This window comes from Callorhinus ursinus, unplaced genomic scaffold (genome assembly GCF_003265705.2).
Source record: "Callorhinus ursinus isolate GAN/ISIS: 27379988/994484 unplaced genomic scaffold, GSC_fseal_2.0 scaffold84, whole genome shotgun sequence".
Classification (NCBI taxonomy): Eukaryota; Metazoa; Chordata; class Mammalia; order Carnivora; family Otariidae; genus Callorhinus; species Callorhinus ursinus.
This window is the reverse complement of record NW_027397146.1, coordinates 728327-745305: the sequence shown is the minus strand read 5'-3', so window position 1 is coordinate 745305 and position 16979 is coordinate 728327. Positions and strand designations below refer to the sequence as shown.

General features: G+C 42.0%; 1 protein-coding gene across 3 annotated transcripts in view; it reads left to right on the top strand.

Annotated features, from left to right (window-relative positions):
- CD99L2 (CD99 molecule like 2) overlaps window positions 1-16979 on the top strand; it is an 86959-nt gene that overhangs the window by 57492 nt on the left and 12488 nt on the right. For all 3 annotated transcript variants that reach the window (XM_025862790.2, XM_025862789.2, XM_073887878.1), the window contains exons 3-4: window positions 9563-9649; window positions 11406-11465. In XM_025862790.2, coding sequence (XP_025718575.1) covers window positions 9563-9649; window positions 11406-11465 — 147 coding nt within the window. The remainder of the gene's footprint in view (window positions 1-9562; window positions 9650-11405; window positions 11466-16979) is intronic.

Genomic DNA, 16979 nt, shown 5'->3' with positions numbered 1-16979 from the left:
ATATCCTTTGTGTATAAGTTCAGTGGAACTACCAGGCTGAAGGGTATACATACTTTATATTTTAATAGAGTCTGCCAAATTGTTTCCAAAATGAATGTACCATTATATATTCACTGAACCCTGTTGAGTTCCTTTGCTCCCAGATCTGCACATCATCAGATTTTATTAATCAAAGGCATTTTACCAATATGATGGACAAAATCTTACTGCTTATTATGCATTTTCCTCATTATAGTGAGATGGAGCATCATTTCATGTATGTATTGGCCATTTGTATTTTCTTCTTTGGTGAATTATCTGTTTCATATCCTTTCCCCGTTTTTCTGCTGGTGTGCTTGTCTTTTTCTTACGGGTTTGAGGACTCTCTGTATATTCTGGATTGAGAAAGGCAGGGGCTCTGGAGCCAGCCTTCCTGCGTCTGAACCCAGCCTCTGCCACTTCCACCTTGGGTGAGTCACCTGACTTCTCTGTGCCTCCGTTTCCTCGTGTGTTACATGAGGTTAATAATAAGCCCTGCCTCCTGGGATTATTGTAAGGATTAGATGAGATGGCCCATATGAAGTGCTCAGCACAGGACTGGTATGAGTTCAGTGCTCAGTAAGTGTCAGCTGTTATTATTGTTCCTTGATTTGACTGTGGCTGAGTCTCTGGTGTAGGAATGCATGCCTACTTAAATTGATCAACACATTAAAAGCAATTCCCGTCAAAATCCCAGCTAGAATTTTTGCTGAAACAGACAGACTGATCCTAAAGTTCATATGGAATTCAGGGGACCCCAAATTGCCAAAACAGTCTTGGAGTACCTGGGTGGCCCAGTCAGTTAAGCATCGAACTCTTGATTTTGGCTCAGGTCATGATCTCAGGGTCATGAGATCAAGCCCCGTGTCAGGCTCCACGCTGGGTGTGGTATGGAGCCTGCTTAAGATTCTCTCCCCCCCCCCCCGCCCCATGCTCATTTGTGCACTCTTTCTCTCTCTATGTATATATGAAAAAAATTGCCAAAACAATCTTGAAAAAAGAAAGAGAACTCAGACTTCCTAATTTTACAACTTACTACAAATCTGCAGTAATCAAGATAGTGTGGCACTAGCATAAAGAGACCTAGAGTTCGATGGAATAGATGTGAGAATCTAGAAATAAACCATTACATCCATGAGCAGTTGACTTTTGACAAAGATGCCAAGACTGTCCAATGGGGAAAGAATAATCTCGTCAATAAATAGTGCTGGGACACAACCGGATATCCAGTTGCAAAAGAATGAAGTTGGACCCCTGCCTCACACCTTATACAAAAATTAACTCAAAATGGATGATAAACCTGAAACCACAAATCTTTTAGAAGTTCATTTGCATGTGTGCTGTGAGTTGAGAGCTTAGGGTGTTCTCAGGTCTTCCCTAAGTATGCTCACTGTCCTATACCTGCAGGTGGCCTTTTGGATTCCCAGGAAAATAAACAGTTTATTAGCAATGACGGTTTTAATGAAATCATTTCACATCTCCCCAAATAAACATGACCAAAAACAAAACAAAACAAAAACAAGCCTAATATAAAGACCCCCAATTAGGAAATTTGTTATTTTCCTGATGGAGGACTTTTTAGTATTTACATCCCTTTCTCTGTTGTGCACCTGCCCATCTGATCTTCATCAGCATCCGTCAACCAGTGTGTCCAGGACCCATAGGAGCACCAGCATGTGATGTCTTTGGTTGAATGACATCCTCCAAAACCTCATCTCACTCTGCTCTCCTTTTTTTCCCCTTTTTCTTTTTTTTTAAGATTTTTTTAAATTTGAGAGAAAGTGAGCACACGACCATGAGCAGGGGGAGGGGCAGAGGGAGAGGGAGAAGCAGGCTCCCCACGGAGCAGGGAGCCCGATGAGGGGCCTGATCCCAGGAACCTGGGATCATGACCTGAGCTGAAGGGGGATGCTTAACTGGCTGAGCCACCCAGGTGCCCACACTACAGTCCATTTAAGAACATTTCCATTACCTCAAAAAGAAACTGTACCCTTTAGCTGTCAATCCCCTGATTATTTCCCTCCCCCAGCCCCTGACAGCCTGTCTCTATGGATTTCCCTCTTCCAGATATTTAATATAAGTGGAGTCGTATATCGTATAATGTGGACTTCATGTTTGGCTTCTTTTACTCAGCATAACGTTCTCAAGGTTCCCCTGCGCTGCTTTCAGAACTTTGCTGCCTTCACCCTCTCCTTCCATCTCCACCCCTTTTCCTTTCATCTCTCCTTTTGCTGTGTGTGTAATCCCCCTCATAGGGGAGCACACTTCTGCTTTTGCCCTATAAAGCTTCTTTTCTTTCTTTTTTAATTATTTGAGAGAGAGAGCGAGAAAGTGTGGAGGAGAGGCAAAGGGAGAGAATCTGAAGCAAACTCTGCAAGAGCGTGGAGCCCAACATGGGGCTCGATCCCAGGACCTTGAGATCATGACCTGAGCTGAAATTAAGAGTTGGCTGCTTAACCGACTGAGCTCCCCAGGCGCCCCTGCCCTGTAAAGCTTCTTATAAGTTTCCCTATTTCCTCGGATTAAGCCCCACCTGGGGGAACCTGGTCAGTTTTGTTTACTGTGGTGTCGTAGGCACATACTGAAAAGAGTCCCTTCATATTGCTGGGCAGCGTTTGCTGGGCGGCAAAGAATCTTTTCTAAGCTTGTCATTTTGAGAAAAACTTCACGGAACTAGGTTTCTTTATTTTAGGAGCTCACTGCTTTCATGAAGTTGGCCTACTGTTCTAATTCCTTGATAAGCAGCTAGACTTTCTTGCTCTCAATTATGGATAATAAATCCCATTTAAAGATTCACGACAGGAAAATCTGTAGTTAATAGCATCTTAATAATCACACAAATCCAAGCTAACGTTCTACGTCCCCGCAGGCTCTGGCTCTAATAGAGCCACTGGTTCCACATGCATGGTAAGGAATGTTCTCTTGAAATGGCACCTGCAGATCTTCAGAGGAACCACACTTCTCCAGAAACTGTGTGTAGTCGGGCAGAACTCCACAAAGCTATAATGATCGAGACTGCGTGGCACTGGCATAGGATACACCTGATTAGGCCAATCAAACAGAATCAGAGTCCAAAAATAAACCCTTATTACATCTCTGGTCAGTTGACTGTTTTTAAAAAAAATCTGGAAAAATAAATATTTTTACATGAGCGGTTTCAGTCCTAGAGATTTTAAAGTAATATTACATGAGTGTCCATTGCTTTTCTGAAAATTGCTCAAATAATGGTTTCAGTAATGTATCACCATAATATACATACACAGAGCCTCCTTCAGAGAGGTGTGCTGTACTTTTTCATTTTACAGCTTAAAGTCATGGAAATTTCTTAGAACTAAAATCCTCTCTAAACTATTGATGAGCTAGATTAAAAAGTATATATATAATGACAGGAGGTTATTACGTGGTCCTCTTCTCATAAAAACCCACCCATTGGTGTGATCTTCACATTTAGGTACGTGTTGGTGTACCAAAAGCCTTCCCAAAGAGTAAGCAAGCATGGTCATTTTAAGGGAAAAACCTGCCATATTCTCAACTTCTATCTATACTTTGGTTAAAACTGAATTATGGAGGAATAAACCTGTAGTTGTGGAGATGATCTCCTTTCCCACCTGTCCCTCTTTGTTTAAAAAAGTATGGAAGTAAAATTCACGTACCCTAAAATTAAGCTGTTTGAAAACATTCACAGTGTTGGGCAACCACCATGTCTCTCCAGTCCCAAAACATTTCCATCCCTCCAAAGTAAAATCCTTTACCCATTAAGCAATTTTTTCCTCCTTTCCCCCCTCCCCTTGCCCCAGACAGTCACCAATGTACTTTCTATATCAGTTGATTTATCTATTCTGGGTATTTCACATAAATACTATCATATAATATGTGACCTTTTGTCTTTCATTTAGCAGAATGTTTTGGAGGCACACCCACCTTATAGGCTGCATATCAGTGCTTCATTCTTTTTTTATTTTTTATTTTTTTTTTTATTTATTTGAGAGAGGGAATGAGAGAGAGCACGAGAGGAAAGAGGGTCAGAGGGAGAAGCAGACTCCCCGCTGAGCAGGGAGCCCGATGTGGGACTCGATCCCGGGACTCCAGGATCATGACCTGAGCTGAAGGCAGTCGCTTAACCAACTGAGCCACCCAGGCGCCCCAGTGCTTCATTCTTTTTATGACTAATATTCCATTGTATGGATAGACCACACAGTTTGTTCATTCATCAGTTGATGGACATTTGGCTGTTTCCGCCTTTTGGCTGCTGTGAATAGTGCTGCTATGAACGTGTGTACACAGTGTTGTTTGAATACCTGTTTTTAATTCTTCAGGGCATATACCTGGGAGTGGAATTGCAAGGTCATGTGGTCATTCTATGTTTGAGGTTTTGAGGAACCGCCAAACCGTTTCCACAGTGGCTGTGCCATTTTACGTTCCCACCAGCTGTGTGTAAGGATTCCAATTTCTCCACATCCTAGCCAACTTATTTCCCCCTTTTACTCCTGAAGCTTTGTACCCTTTGACTAACACCACCCCATTCCCTCTCCCCCCAGCCCTTGTAACCACCATTCTACCCTCTGATTCTATGAATTTGACTACTTTAGATTCCTCCTAAAAGTGAGATCATGCAGTATTTGTCCTTCTGTGTTTGGCTTATTTAACTTAGCATAGTATCCTCCAGGTCCATCTGTGTTGTCCCAAATAGCAGGATTTCTTTCTATTTAAGGCTGAATAATGTTCCATTTTATTTACATAGCACATTTTCATTATCCATTCATCCATCAATGGTCACTTGGATTATTTCTTTCTCACAGCTGTTGAGAATACTGTTGCAATGAACATGGACATGCAGACATCTGAGATCCTAATTATCTTTCTTTTGGATATAAGCCTAGAAGTAGGATTGCTAGATCCAGTGGTAGTCCTGTTTCTGTCATTTTTTGGAACCACCGTACTGTTTCCATAGTAGCAGCACCATTTTACATTCCCACCAACAGTGTGCAAGGGTTATCTTTTCTCCACAACCTTACCAGCGTGTTACCTTTTGTGGTTTTTTAAAAAATAATATTCGTCTTAACAGGTGTGAGGTGATACCTCATTTTGATTTATGTTTTCCTGATGATTAGTTATATTGAGCATCTTTTCATATACCTGTTGGCCATTTCTTTGGAGAAATATCTAAGTTCTTTGCCCATTTTCTAACCAGATGATTTTTTGTTTTGCTATAGAGTTGTAGGATTTCCTTACGTATTTTGGATATTAACCCCATATCAGATATGTGATCTACAAATATTTTCTCTCATTCCATATATTGCCTTTTCATTTTATTGACTGTTTCCTTTGCTGTGCAGAAGCCTTTTAGTTTGATGTAGTCCCACTTGTCTGTTTTTGCTTTTATTCCCTGTACTTTTGGTATCACATCCAAGAAATCACTGCCAGGTCTGATGTCAAATTTTTTTTTTCCTGTTTTCTTCTAAGGGTTTTATGGTTCTGGCTTTATGTTTATGTCTTTATTTTCCAATTTAAAAAAGATTATAGCCTTCCTAGTAGTGATGAGGTAGAACTTCATTGTGGTTTTTGTGTTTTCCTGATGACTGAGGAGGTCTTTATACATATTGAATGCTAGACCTTCATCAGATATCATTTACAAGTATTTTCTCCCATTTCCTAGGTTATCTTTTCAGTTTCTTGAAAATGTACTTAGATGCACGGAGGTTTGAAATTTTGATGAAGTTTAATTTATCCTTTTTCTTTGGTTGCTCATGCTTTTGGTGTCATCTCTGAAAATTTGTGGCCAGATTGATCTATTTTGAGGTAATTTTCTATATGGTGTCAGGAAGGGTTCCAACCTCATTCTTCCGCATGTGGATATCCAGTTGTCCCAGCAACATTTATTAAAAAGACCATTCCTTTCCCCCATTGAATGATCTTGGCACCCTCTTGAAAATCAGTTGACCATAAATATGTGGGTTCTTTCTGTACTCTCAATACTGTGATATTGGTCTATATATATATTCGTATGCCAGTATCGCACAGGTTTGATTACTGTAGGTTTGTAGTGTGACTCTTCTAATTTTGTTCTTACTATTATTTTGGCTATTTGAGCTCCCATGTAATTCCATTTGAATTTTAGGATCAGTTTATCCATTTCTGTAAAAAAAGGGGGGGGCAGTCGGAATTTTCGTAGAGATTGCGTAGAATCTGTAGATTAATTTGGGTAATATTGCCATCTTAACTAACCATAGTGAGTCTTCTATGACAGTGGGGTATTCCATTTAGACTCCTTTTATTTCTTTCAACACTTTTGTGGCTTTTAGTGTACAAATCTTTACACATCCTTTGTTAAGTTGATTCCTAAGAATTTTATTCTTTTGATGCTATTATAATGGAATCACTTTATTTTCCTTTTCAGATCATTGCTAATATATAGAAATACAACTTTTGTATATTGATCTTGTATCCTGCAGCTTTGCTGGACTTATCTCTAAGACAGTTTTTTTTTTCTTTTTTTTGGTGGGGGTAAGGTCTGGATTGTTAAGGTTTTCTATATGTAAAGGTCATGTCATCTTTTACTAGAGATAGTTTTACTTCTTTCTTCACAGTCTAGATGACTTTTTTCCTTGCCTAATTGCCCTGTACAATATTTAATAGAAGTGGTGAGAGTAGACCTCCTTTGTCTTGTTGATGATCTTAGGAGAAAAGCTTTCAGTCTTTCATCCTTAAATACGATGTTTACTGTGGATTTTTCATAGATGCCCTTTGTCAGGTTGAGGAAATTCCCTTCTATTCCTAGATAAAAAGTATTTTTTTTTTTTTTTTAGCATGAAAGGGTTTTGGCTTTTGTCAGATGCATTTCTGCATCTATTGAGATGATCAAGTGTTTTATTTCCCTTTGTTCTAGTAGTTTTGGATATCACTGATTTTTCTTATATGGAGCTACCCTTGAATTCCTGGAATAAATCTTACTTGGCCATGTTTTATAATCCTAATATGTGGCTGGATTTGGTTTGCTAGTATTTTATTGAGGATTTTGCATCTGTGCCCATAAGAGTTAGAGGTCGGTTAGAGGTCTGTGGTAGATTTGTTATCTAGTTATCTTGTGGTGGTTTTGGTATAAAGTACTACTGGCGTCATAGAATTAGTTAGGAAGTATTCCCTCTACTTTTTGGAGGAGTTTAAGAAGAATTGACTTTGATTTTTCTTTATTTTTTTTTGAAAGATTTATTTATTTGAGAGAGAGAATGAGAGAAAGAGAGCACATCAGAGGGAATAGGGTCAGAGAGAGAAGCAGACTCCCCGTCGAGCAGGGAGCCCGGTGCGGGACTCGATCCCGGGACTCCAGGATCATGACCTGAGCCGAAGGCAGTCGCTTAACCAACTGAGCCACCCAGGCGCCCTTTATTTTTTTTAATTTAAATTCAATTAGCCAAGGTATAGTACATCATTGGTTTTTGATATAATGTTCAATGATTCATCGGTTCAGTATAACACCCAGTGCTCATCACATCACGTGCCCTCCTTAATGACTTTGATTTTTCTTTAAATATTTTGTAGAAATCATCAGTGAGGACCTCTGGTCCTGGGATTTTCTTTGTGGAAAGTTGTTAAATCCCTGATTCACTCTCTTTACTTGTAGATCTAGTCAGATTTTCTGTTTCTTCTTGAGTCAGTTTTGGTGGTTTGTGTACAGGAATTTGTCCATTTCATCTAGGTTATCTAATTTATTGTAATAGAATTGCTCATAGTGTTCCTTAATTCTTTTTATTTCTGTACAGTCGGTAGTAATGTCTCTTCTTCATTCCTGAATTTAGTAATTTGGGTCTTCTTTCTTTTTGTCTTGGGTCATGTAACAGTTCGTCAGTTTTGCTGAAAGAATCTAATTTTTGGATTTTTTTTCTCTGTTTTTTATATTCTCTATTGCAATTGTTTCTGCCACAATTTTTATTTTCTCCTGCTTGATGTAGGTTTGGTTTCCTCTTTAATTTCTTTTTTTTAAAGATTTTAGTCATTTATTTATTTAAAGATTTTAGTCATTTAGGGGGAAGGGCAGAGGGAGAAGGGGAGAGAGAATCTCAAGCAGATTCCCTGCTGAGCATGGTGCCCAATGTGGGGCTCAGTCTCCCGACCCTGAGATCATGACCTGAGCTGAAATAAGAGTTGGACCCTTAACTGAGTGAGCCACCCAGGCACCCCTATCTAATATTTTAATGCGAAAGATTAGGCTACTGATTTGAGACCTTTTTTTTTTTTTTTTCTTTAATGTCAGTGTTTACAGCTGGAAATTCCCCACCCCCCAGCAGTGCTTTCATAATAACACATAAGTTTTGGTATGTTGTGTTTTCTTTTTCATCCATCTCAAGGTATTTAATAATATGCCCTGTGATTTCTTCTTCGACCCGTTGGTTCAAGTCTTCCTTTCTGATTTTCAATCAAGCTGTTCTATCTACAATGGAAAGGATGGTATTGAAATCTACAACTATTATTGTCAAATTGCCTATTCTTCAATTTTTGCCATTTTTTTCTTGTATGTTGGGGCTTGATTGTTGGGTGCATATATGTTTAAAATTTTATCTTTCTGCTGGATTTATCCTTTCATGATTACAAAATGTCATTCTTTGACTCTTGTAACAGTGTTTGTCTTAATGTTTGTTTTATCTGATAGTAATACAGCTACTCCAGCTCTCCCACAGTTGCTATTTGTATCATATACTTTTACCCATCTTTTTACTTTTAACCAATTTCTAATAGTAGGAACAGTTACACCAAAGTCTTGATGTCTAAGGAAAGAAGCTATTAGAAAACTGATACATAGTATGCTGCTATGTGATAGGAGTGAAAGAAGTCCGTATTTTTAGAGGAGTCTGGTTGAGCTGAAAAACCTTAGTTACAGGAGTAACAACCATGCTTATATAAAATATTTTGTTGGTATTATACTACTTTCAGTTTATAAGACATTCCCATACTCTACTGGGAACATAACCTCAGTCCATCCCTGCGCAGTATTATTTACGGTTATGGTGCCAGGTTGATAGTGGTGGAAACCAAGGCCTGAAGCTCCCAAGGGTCGTGCTCAAGCTCTGGAACCCCCTGGACCAGGGGGTCCTATCCAACAGATCTAGGCTGAACACATCGCTCCATTAATCTTCAGGTCATTTGTGGGACCATGTCTGCCTTACCACCAGTCCTCTGAAGAGAAATGAATGGAACTCATCTCATTTAAACCTTCTACATTTCTTTGTCATCCTCAAAGGGGTTGTCAGAGGCCTTAGAGGGGCCTCAAGGACTAAGACAAGTGCACCATACTCATGATGTAACATCCCTGAGCCATGAGGTGGCTGCTGTATTTTGTTACTAAATGTGTTCCCATGCTGTCCCCCTTCCCCATTTTATAAGAGGCCAGGAACAACCAGAGCTCCAGCAAAGCCTGCAGGTAATGCTGCCACTCTGAGGAGGGCAGTAAAGAAGGGTACCTTGGAGCTCTCTTTGGGGCAGATGTCCAAAGAGCTCCCTGTGCTTTAACCAGTTGACTTTCTCTTGTATGTTTTGGGGTCCACTGCAGATGATGATTTTAACTTGGCTGATGCCCTGGATGACCGAAATGATCGAGATGATGGCCGCAGGAAACCGAGCGCAGGAGGAGGAGGTGGTAAGTCAGCATGGCGGCTCCCTGGCCGGGTTGTCACTCATTCACTACAGTGGCCTGCAGAGCCCCCCGGGGCCCAGCAGAGCCAAGGCATAGGAGAACCCTAAATAGTACTTCACAAACATTTTGGTCTCTGGACTCCCAAAATCATTGAGGATTTCAAAGGCTTTTGTTTCTGTGTACATTTTTTGCACATTTCTGTAATGTCTCAGCAGAAGAGCTAGACTCACTCTGTTTCCGGATTCAGATGTAATGTATTGTGGTGGCTGAAGTGTATGAAGGAAATCTGGCCTCATATACATATGCATTTGAAAAAGGGAGGGATATTTTAATTGACTTTTTAGGTCATTGCTGTAGATATTCTTCTTTGTAAAGACACCCAAACTCAGCTGGTGGTGGTTTCTTACCGTTTCATTGTAGTGTGGAATGTGACACCCTATCAGTGAACTTTTCATACTCGATTCCATTAAACCCTCCAGGACTTCCTTGGACTTTCAGTGGAATTTTTACCCATTCTTGGTTTTATATATTGTGCATTGGTCATTTAGAAATACTGGTGTCCTGAGGTCTTTTGAACTTCCAGATAATGCCATGTTTCATTATGCAGTACCCCAAACTCACATTTGTTAATGTCACTCCCATCTCCATAGATCAAGTCTTAAGTATTGGGAAGCTGCTAAGCTCACAGTAGTAGATAGCGATTTTTCAAAATTCTAAGTTTTGTTCGAAATCTTACCATTGGCGACAGATCTTGCCAGTGGTTTTCTTTGAAGGGACAGCGTCCTTTCATTTCATTTCCAAGAAAACATCTGCCAAATATTCAAGCTGCCATAACCCTAGTTTGACCATCACTGATTCTTTCTAGGAAAAGTGGTCTTCTGTGGCACAGAGCAGCTGATAAACTCAGAACCGAAATAGTCACTCAAGCGCACTCCAAAGTAGTACAGTTGACTCAAAAAACGTGGCAGAAATACTTGCAGCCTACTTTCCATTTCCTCACACAGAACATTAAAGTCATGTACTCCGTGGTTAAGCCAGAATCCATTTTTTTCTGTTTCCTTGTATTATTTTCTTTTGCCTCATAACAAATGATCACAAGCTTCACGAGTTAAGGTAGCACCCATTTATGAACTCAGTTCCCTTTGGTGATGAGTTCAGGTAAACAGCTAAGCCGAGCTTTCTGTCCAGGGCCTCCCGAGTTGCCATCACGATGTCAGCCCGGCCTGGTCTCCTCTGAGCTTGGGTTCTCTTCCAAGTTCGTGTGGTGGTTGGCAGAGTACGTTTCCCTGCAGTCGTAGAACTGATGGAGAAAGACAGAGACGGGGGAATGCTGGGAGAGGAAGACTAACTCTGCTGCTTCTAGTGTCTGAGCTCAGGAAGGCCTCACCCTGCCTGCCTGCTTGAGTCAGGCCCACGGAGGATAATCTCCTTTTTGATTCAGGCAAAGTCAAACTGATTTGGGACCTTAATTACATCTGCAGTAGCTCTTTACCTTTGGCGCCTAATATAACCTAATGGCAACGGGGATAGCCACCTTGTCCATGGTCCCACTCACACTCCCAAGTGATGGGAGATTATGCAAGGTGTGTACCCTAGTGGGAGGGAATCTTAGTGCCCTGTTAGAATTTTGCCTATCATATTCATCAGGGACATTCTTAACTGGCAGTCAGTTTCTGGGGATGTTGGGCAACACTAACACAAGATTTTTGTCCCTGAAAAATGTGTTGTGGTATTGACATGTATATTTGGTTTTCTCCAGGTTTTTCAGACAAGGATCTTGAAGACATATTAGGCGGTGGTGAATACAAACCTGACAAAGGTAAAATTAGGAGCATTGATTTGTCTAAACACCTTAATCTCATTACAAATGTGATTACATGGCGACCAGATTAATTGAGCTGTTCTTACTCGGCCTCTGGGATATAAGAGGTCGTTTTTAGACATCCTGCTTACAACTTGGAGGGCTCACTTGGAATCGTATGGGCTGTGCAGCTCAAAAGGGAAGGGCTTTATAAGCCAATTTGGAAAAGCCACACGTTCCCCCTGGTGCCCCCAAGGCAAAGTGCAGCATGGCTAATATCTCCATCCCGAGCCGGAGCCACTTGCCCAGGCGGCACCAGTGACTGGGGACCACTCCTGCCCCCAATCTGGGGGTCCTTTCACCCTTGGGTTGGGAACAGCAAGGCTCATCATGACAAGCATTTTTTTTAGGAGACCCATAGCAAGTCTGACATCTTTTAAAAGATCTTTTTAGTTTAAAATAGTTTAAAACTCAGGGTGCCTGGCTGGCTCAGTCCGTAGAGCGTGCGACTCTTGATTGTCTGAATCAAAAAAGGAGATTATCCTCAGGGTTGTGAGTTCGAGCCCCACGTTGGGGATAGAATAAAATAAAATTAGTTTAGAACTCACAAGAAGTTATAAAACTTATTCAGGAGAATTTCTGTGTACTCTTCACCCAGGGTCCCCTGAAGGTTGCCACTGACCTTACAATAACTGTAGTATGTTGTCAAAGGAAGCCAGCATTGGTACAGACTGTGATTAAGTCGCATACAGACCCGATTCAGATTACATCAGCTTTTGCATGTACTCGTGTGTGCATGCGCGCACTGTGGGTCTATGAAATTTCGTCGTGTATGTAGATTTCAGTGACCGCGACCAACCAGGATGCCGAATACAGAACTGTTCCTCCCCTGCCCTCCAAAACCACCGAAGACTTAAACCTTTTATCCTAATACACATCAAGATCTGATCCTATTATGGAGAGAATCAGCCGGATTTGATGTGGCAAAATAAGCTATGATTGGAACTTGTGATTGTTACTTGCATGTGATTGCCTGTTTTGATGGTATGTTGTAACTTGTAGTTATGATGCTAAGTTGTTACGGTTGTGACTGGCGTGATGGCAGCCTGTTGTGGGGGCAGGTTGTGACTTAGCATGTCCTGCGTGAATGAGTTAGGAGTGTGTCTGGCTGTGGCGTTAGCGTCTGCCCCCTTCTTGCAAGGGACCGTGTACATTTCCTGTGGAACAGTGTTCCCTTCACATTAAAGGATACCGTAGTCACATCTGTCCTTCAGAACACCTTTCCAGACAATGCCATCTTGGGTAAAAAGTTCTAAAAACCACTAAACGAAACTCACAGGTGTCAGGAGAACATGGAACATTTAAAGGGCAAACCCAGCAAATTGGCCAATTACTCCTGGGTGACAAATGGTATTTCCAGATGGTGAGATGCGGGCAGCGGTAGCAAGTGGGAGCGCGCGCACGGATGGAAGGCTGAATGGCACGCTGGGGGCTTATTACCAGTACGTGTTTTAGCAAGGAAGAAGTGTTGGAAAATTCTTTAATTAGGCTCGTATTTAAACTTCTCGTCTAAAGAATAATCCATTGTTAGCTTAAGTTATACCCTTTGTCATTATAAGCGTCATTAAAAGAAAATAAAGGGGGTCCCAGCAAAAAAATACAAGTGTGAGCCTGGTCCCACATGGTCATGATGAGCACACGATGAAATTCTCAGACATTCTCCTCTATGCAGACATGCTAATGCCACGAGTGAGGATAAAACATCCTGTTTCAATACGTGATAATCATCAGCATAAAAAAACGATCCTAATTAACGTTATTTTCCAACTTTGGATCTTAGGCACATACACGAGACTCAGCTGTAGTTTTGGAGTTTGTTTTTGAAATAATATGTTATCTGTTATATAGGTTTTTTTTCTCAAGAAGATATTTCTCTCGGTCTTGCAGGAGCACCCCATGTTTTGCTTGTAGGTGACAGGGGCAGTCTCTTGTCAACAGGTCCTGCCAGCCGCCTTCCGTTCCCTTGCATTTTCACCCACTGAGAAACCTGAGGCCAGTTTCCACTCCTCATTGTCTCCTCTGGGCCTACGCCGTAGCGTACGCAAGCCTCAGCCCCCTCTGCTGAGGTGCCCTTTGGTCCGCGGCGGCCTCCATGGTCACTGCAGTACCTGACTTCGATGACCATCTGCCGCTGCACATTCTTTTCTCCCGCCTCCTCCCGGCACTCTCCCGCTTTCTTGGTCTCATTCCCTTCTTCACGCTGTTGCCTGCTGGGAAGGTTTCCTTGGGTGTCCTGTTCGGTATATCATTGTCTTCCTCCCCGGAAGTGATTGATTTTAGAAGCAAAGACCTGAGTCTTGAGTGTGTCCGTCACTTAGTGGGATGTCGCTGCTTCTATACCCTTCAAGGGGGCAGGAGTAGGCAAGAAGTATGTGGTGATCTACTAAACCATGTATACACGTGCACCTGTGATGTTCTCTATTCATCAACATTCATATTGACCTAAACATGAGTTCATACCTATTCTCCAACTGTGATCCAGTGCCCAAAGCTTTCTTTTGGCCTTCCTTTCTTGCTTCTCTGTAACTTCCCTCTCTGCCAGGGGGAAACCTACCATTCGTCAGCGATTTGCGTGCTTTGCCCAATTTTGGTATCCGCTCATACCTCTCTGAGGAATACCTTTACCATCGACAGGACAGGCTTTATGTTTAAATCCTTTGGCCTTTCCCTTACAGTTTCCAGTCAAAATAGCCTTTTTGGGGGCACCTGGGTGGCTCCGTCGTTAAGCGTCTGCCTTCGGCTCAGGTCATGATCCCGGGGTCCTGGGATCGAGCCCCGCATCGGGCTCCCTGCTCGGCGGAAGCCTGCTTCTCCCTCTCCCACTCCCCCTGCCTGTGTTCCCTCTCTCGCTGTCTCTCTCTCTCTCTCTCTCTCTCTGTCAAATAAATAAAATACTGAAAAAAAAAATAGCCTTTTTTAAGGTTACTTGGGTCGGCTCCTCTCTCCCTCCTCCTCCGTTTCTCAGGCAGTTAGATTCAGTTGTCACAGCCTGCATCCCGTCCTGGGATCGCCCGCACACCTAGTCAATGTTCCGTTTCGTTCTTTTGCGTACATACATTAAAGTTCACTCTTTGCGATGTACAGTTGTGTGGGTTTTTACAAATGCACTTGGTCACGTGTCCACCACCCGAGTACCATACAGAACTGTCCTGTCACCATAAACGTTCTTCTGTGCATCCGCCTGGTACTCAGCCACTCTCCCTTCCTCAATCCTAATCTGTTTTCTATTAGTGTAACCACTAATCTGTTTACCTTCTGCATAGCTTTGCCTTTTCCTTAATGTCCTATAATTGGAATCATGCAGCGTGTAGCCTTTGCAGACGAACTTCTTTCACTTAGCAGTATGCATTGAAGGTTCCTCCATGTCTTTTCATGGCTTGATAGTGTATTTCTTTTTAGCATTGAATAATAGTCCATTGTCTGGATGGAGCACTTTTTGTTAGCTGTTTACCTGTTGAAGGACATCCTGGTTGCATCCAGTTTTTGACGCTTATGTATAAAGCTGCTATAAACATTTATAAACACTTACAGGTTTTTGTGTGGACATAAGTTTTCAGTTCACTTGGAACGGTGTGTATGATTGCTGGGTCATATGGTAAGTCTGTGTTTAACTTGGTGATAAACTGCACCATCTTGCTTTCCCATGAACAATGAATGAGAGTTCCTTTTGCTTCATGTCCTCATCAGCAATTGGAATTGTCAGCTCTTTTGGATTTGGGACATTCTAATAGGTAGGTAGGGGTATCTCGTCATTTTTTCATTTTTTTTTTAAAGATTTTATTTATTTATTTGAAAGAGAGAGAGCGTGTGTGCACAAGCAGGGAGGAGAGAGAGAAGCAGGCTCCGCACTGAACAGGGAGCCCGATGCGAGACTCAGTCCCAGGACCCCGGGGTCATGACCTGAGCCGAAGGCAGACGCTTAACTGACTGAGCCACCCAGGCGCCCCCGTTTTTTTCATTTGTATTTCCCTAATGAGAAGTGATGTTGAACATCTTTTTATATTCTTATTTTATATTCTTTGGTGAAGTCTGTTCAGATTTTTTGCCTTGTAAAAAAAAAATCGGGTTTTTTGCTTTTACAAGTTCTTTATATAATCTGGGTACAAGTCCTTTATCAGGTGGTATATGATTTTGAAAATATCTTCTCCCAGTCCATGGCTGTCTTTTCCTTTTCTTAAGAGTGTTGTTTGTTGAATATGTATTTCTTTATAAAGGTCAGTTTATCAGTTTTTTTATGAATCATGCTTTGGCGTTTAAGAACAATCAAGGTCATGGAGATTTTTTTCCTATGTCTTCTAAAGGTGTTACAGTTTTAGCTTGTACATTTAGGTCTTTGCTGCTCCATTTTGAATTAATCTGTATATGGCATGAGATAGGGGTCCAACTTTATTCTTTTGCATGTGGATATCCAATTGTGGCATTGTTTGCTGATTAGAGTATCCTTTCCCCACTGAACTGTCTCAGCTCCCTTGGTGAAAACCCGTTGACCGTAAGGGTAAGGTTTTGTTTCTGGACTCAGTCTGCTCCATCGACCTATCTCTATGGCTGGCCTTCAGCCAATACCAGCCTGTCTCTGCTGGGCATGTCCTCGGCTTCAGGGCCAACAAGGCTCTGTGGAGAGGTTATTGAGCCCCCTGTGGTTGTCCTACCTCTCCACCTCCTTTTTAAATCCCTGGCAAGGTGACTGGTGGCTTGCTGGGGCTGAAGGAGCCGCTGGCTCTGCCTGTTTCCTCGCCACTGAGAGGCTGGCAGTGTTTCAAGTCACGCGGGCTTTTGTGGCCTGTCAGCCCTTCCCCAGTCCCACTGGCTGCTGGAAGACCTTGGGGGCAGGGGGAGCAAGAGAAACCCTGGTCGCAGAGGCCACAGACTTCAGCTCTTCTTGCTGGAGCTAAATCCGTTTCCTGACATGGATGCCTCTGAATGTCCGGGGCTATAGCTGCTTTTTGAGGAGAGGATTTGTTGACCTCCTCACTCGGTCATGCCAGAAGTCCTCTCCCCTGGTATCATTTGAATTTAGAATCTTCTCTTTGCTTCCCCTCGAGCCCAGGTCCACATGCCCTCCCCTCTTGGGTCGTTACCTTAACCTCTTAACTGGTCTCCTGGCTCCAGTTTGTCCCCCACACCGCTGCCAGAGAGAACCCTCAGGAACACAAAACTGCTTTGGTCAGTCCTCTGTTTAAAACTATTGTGTACTAATGAAAGACAAACAGCCCAGTTAAAAAAACGAGCGTAAGATTTGAACGGACACTTTATATAGAGGGAAATTATATGAAGATGTTCAAAATCATTATTCATTGGGGAAATGCAAATTAAATCCACAGCGAACTACCACAACACATCCACCAGGAGTGGCTAAAATTAGAAAGACTGACAATACCAAATGTCGGTGCAGATGTGGGTTAACTGAAACTCTCCTACATTGTTGGTGGGAATGGAAAGCTTCTTGAAATACTGAACATAGACCTACCCAGT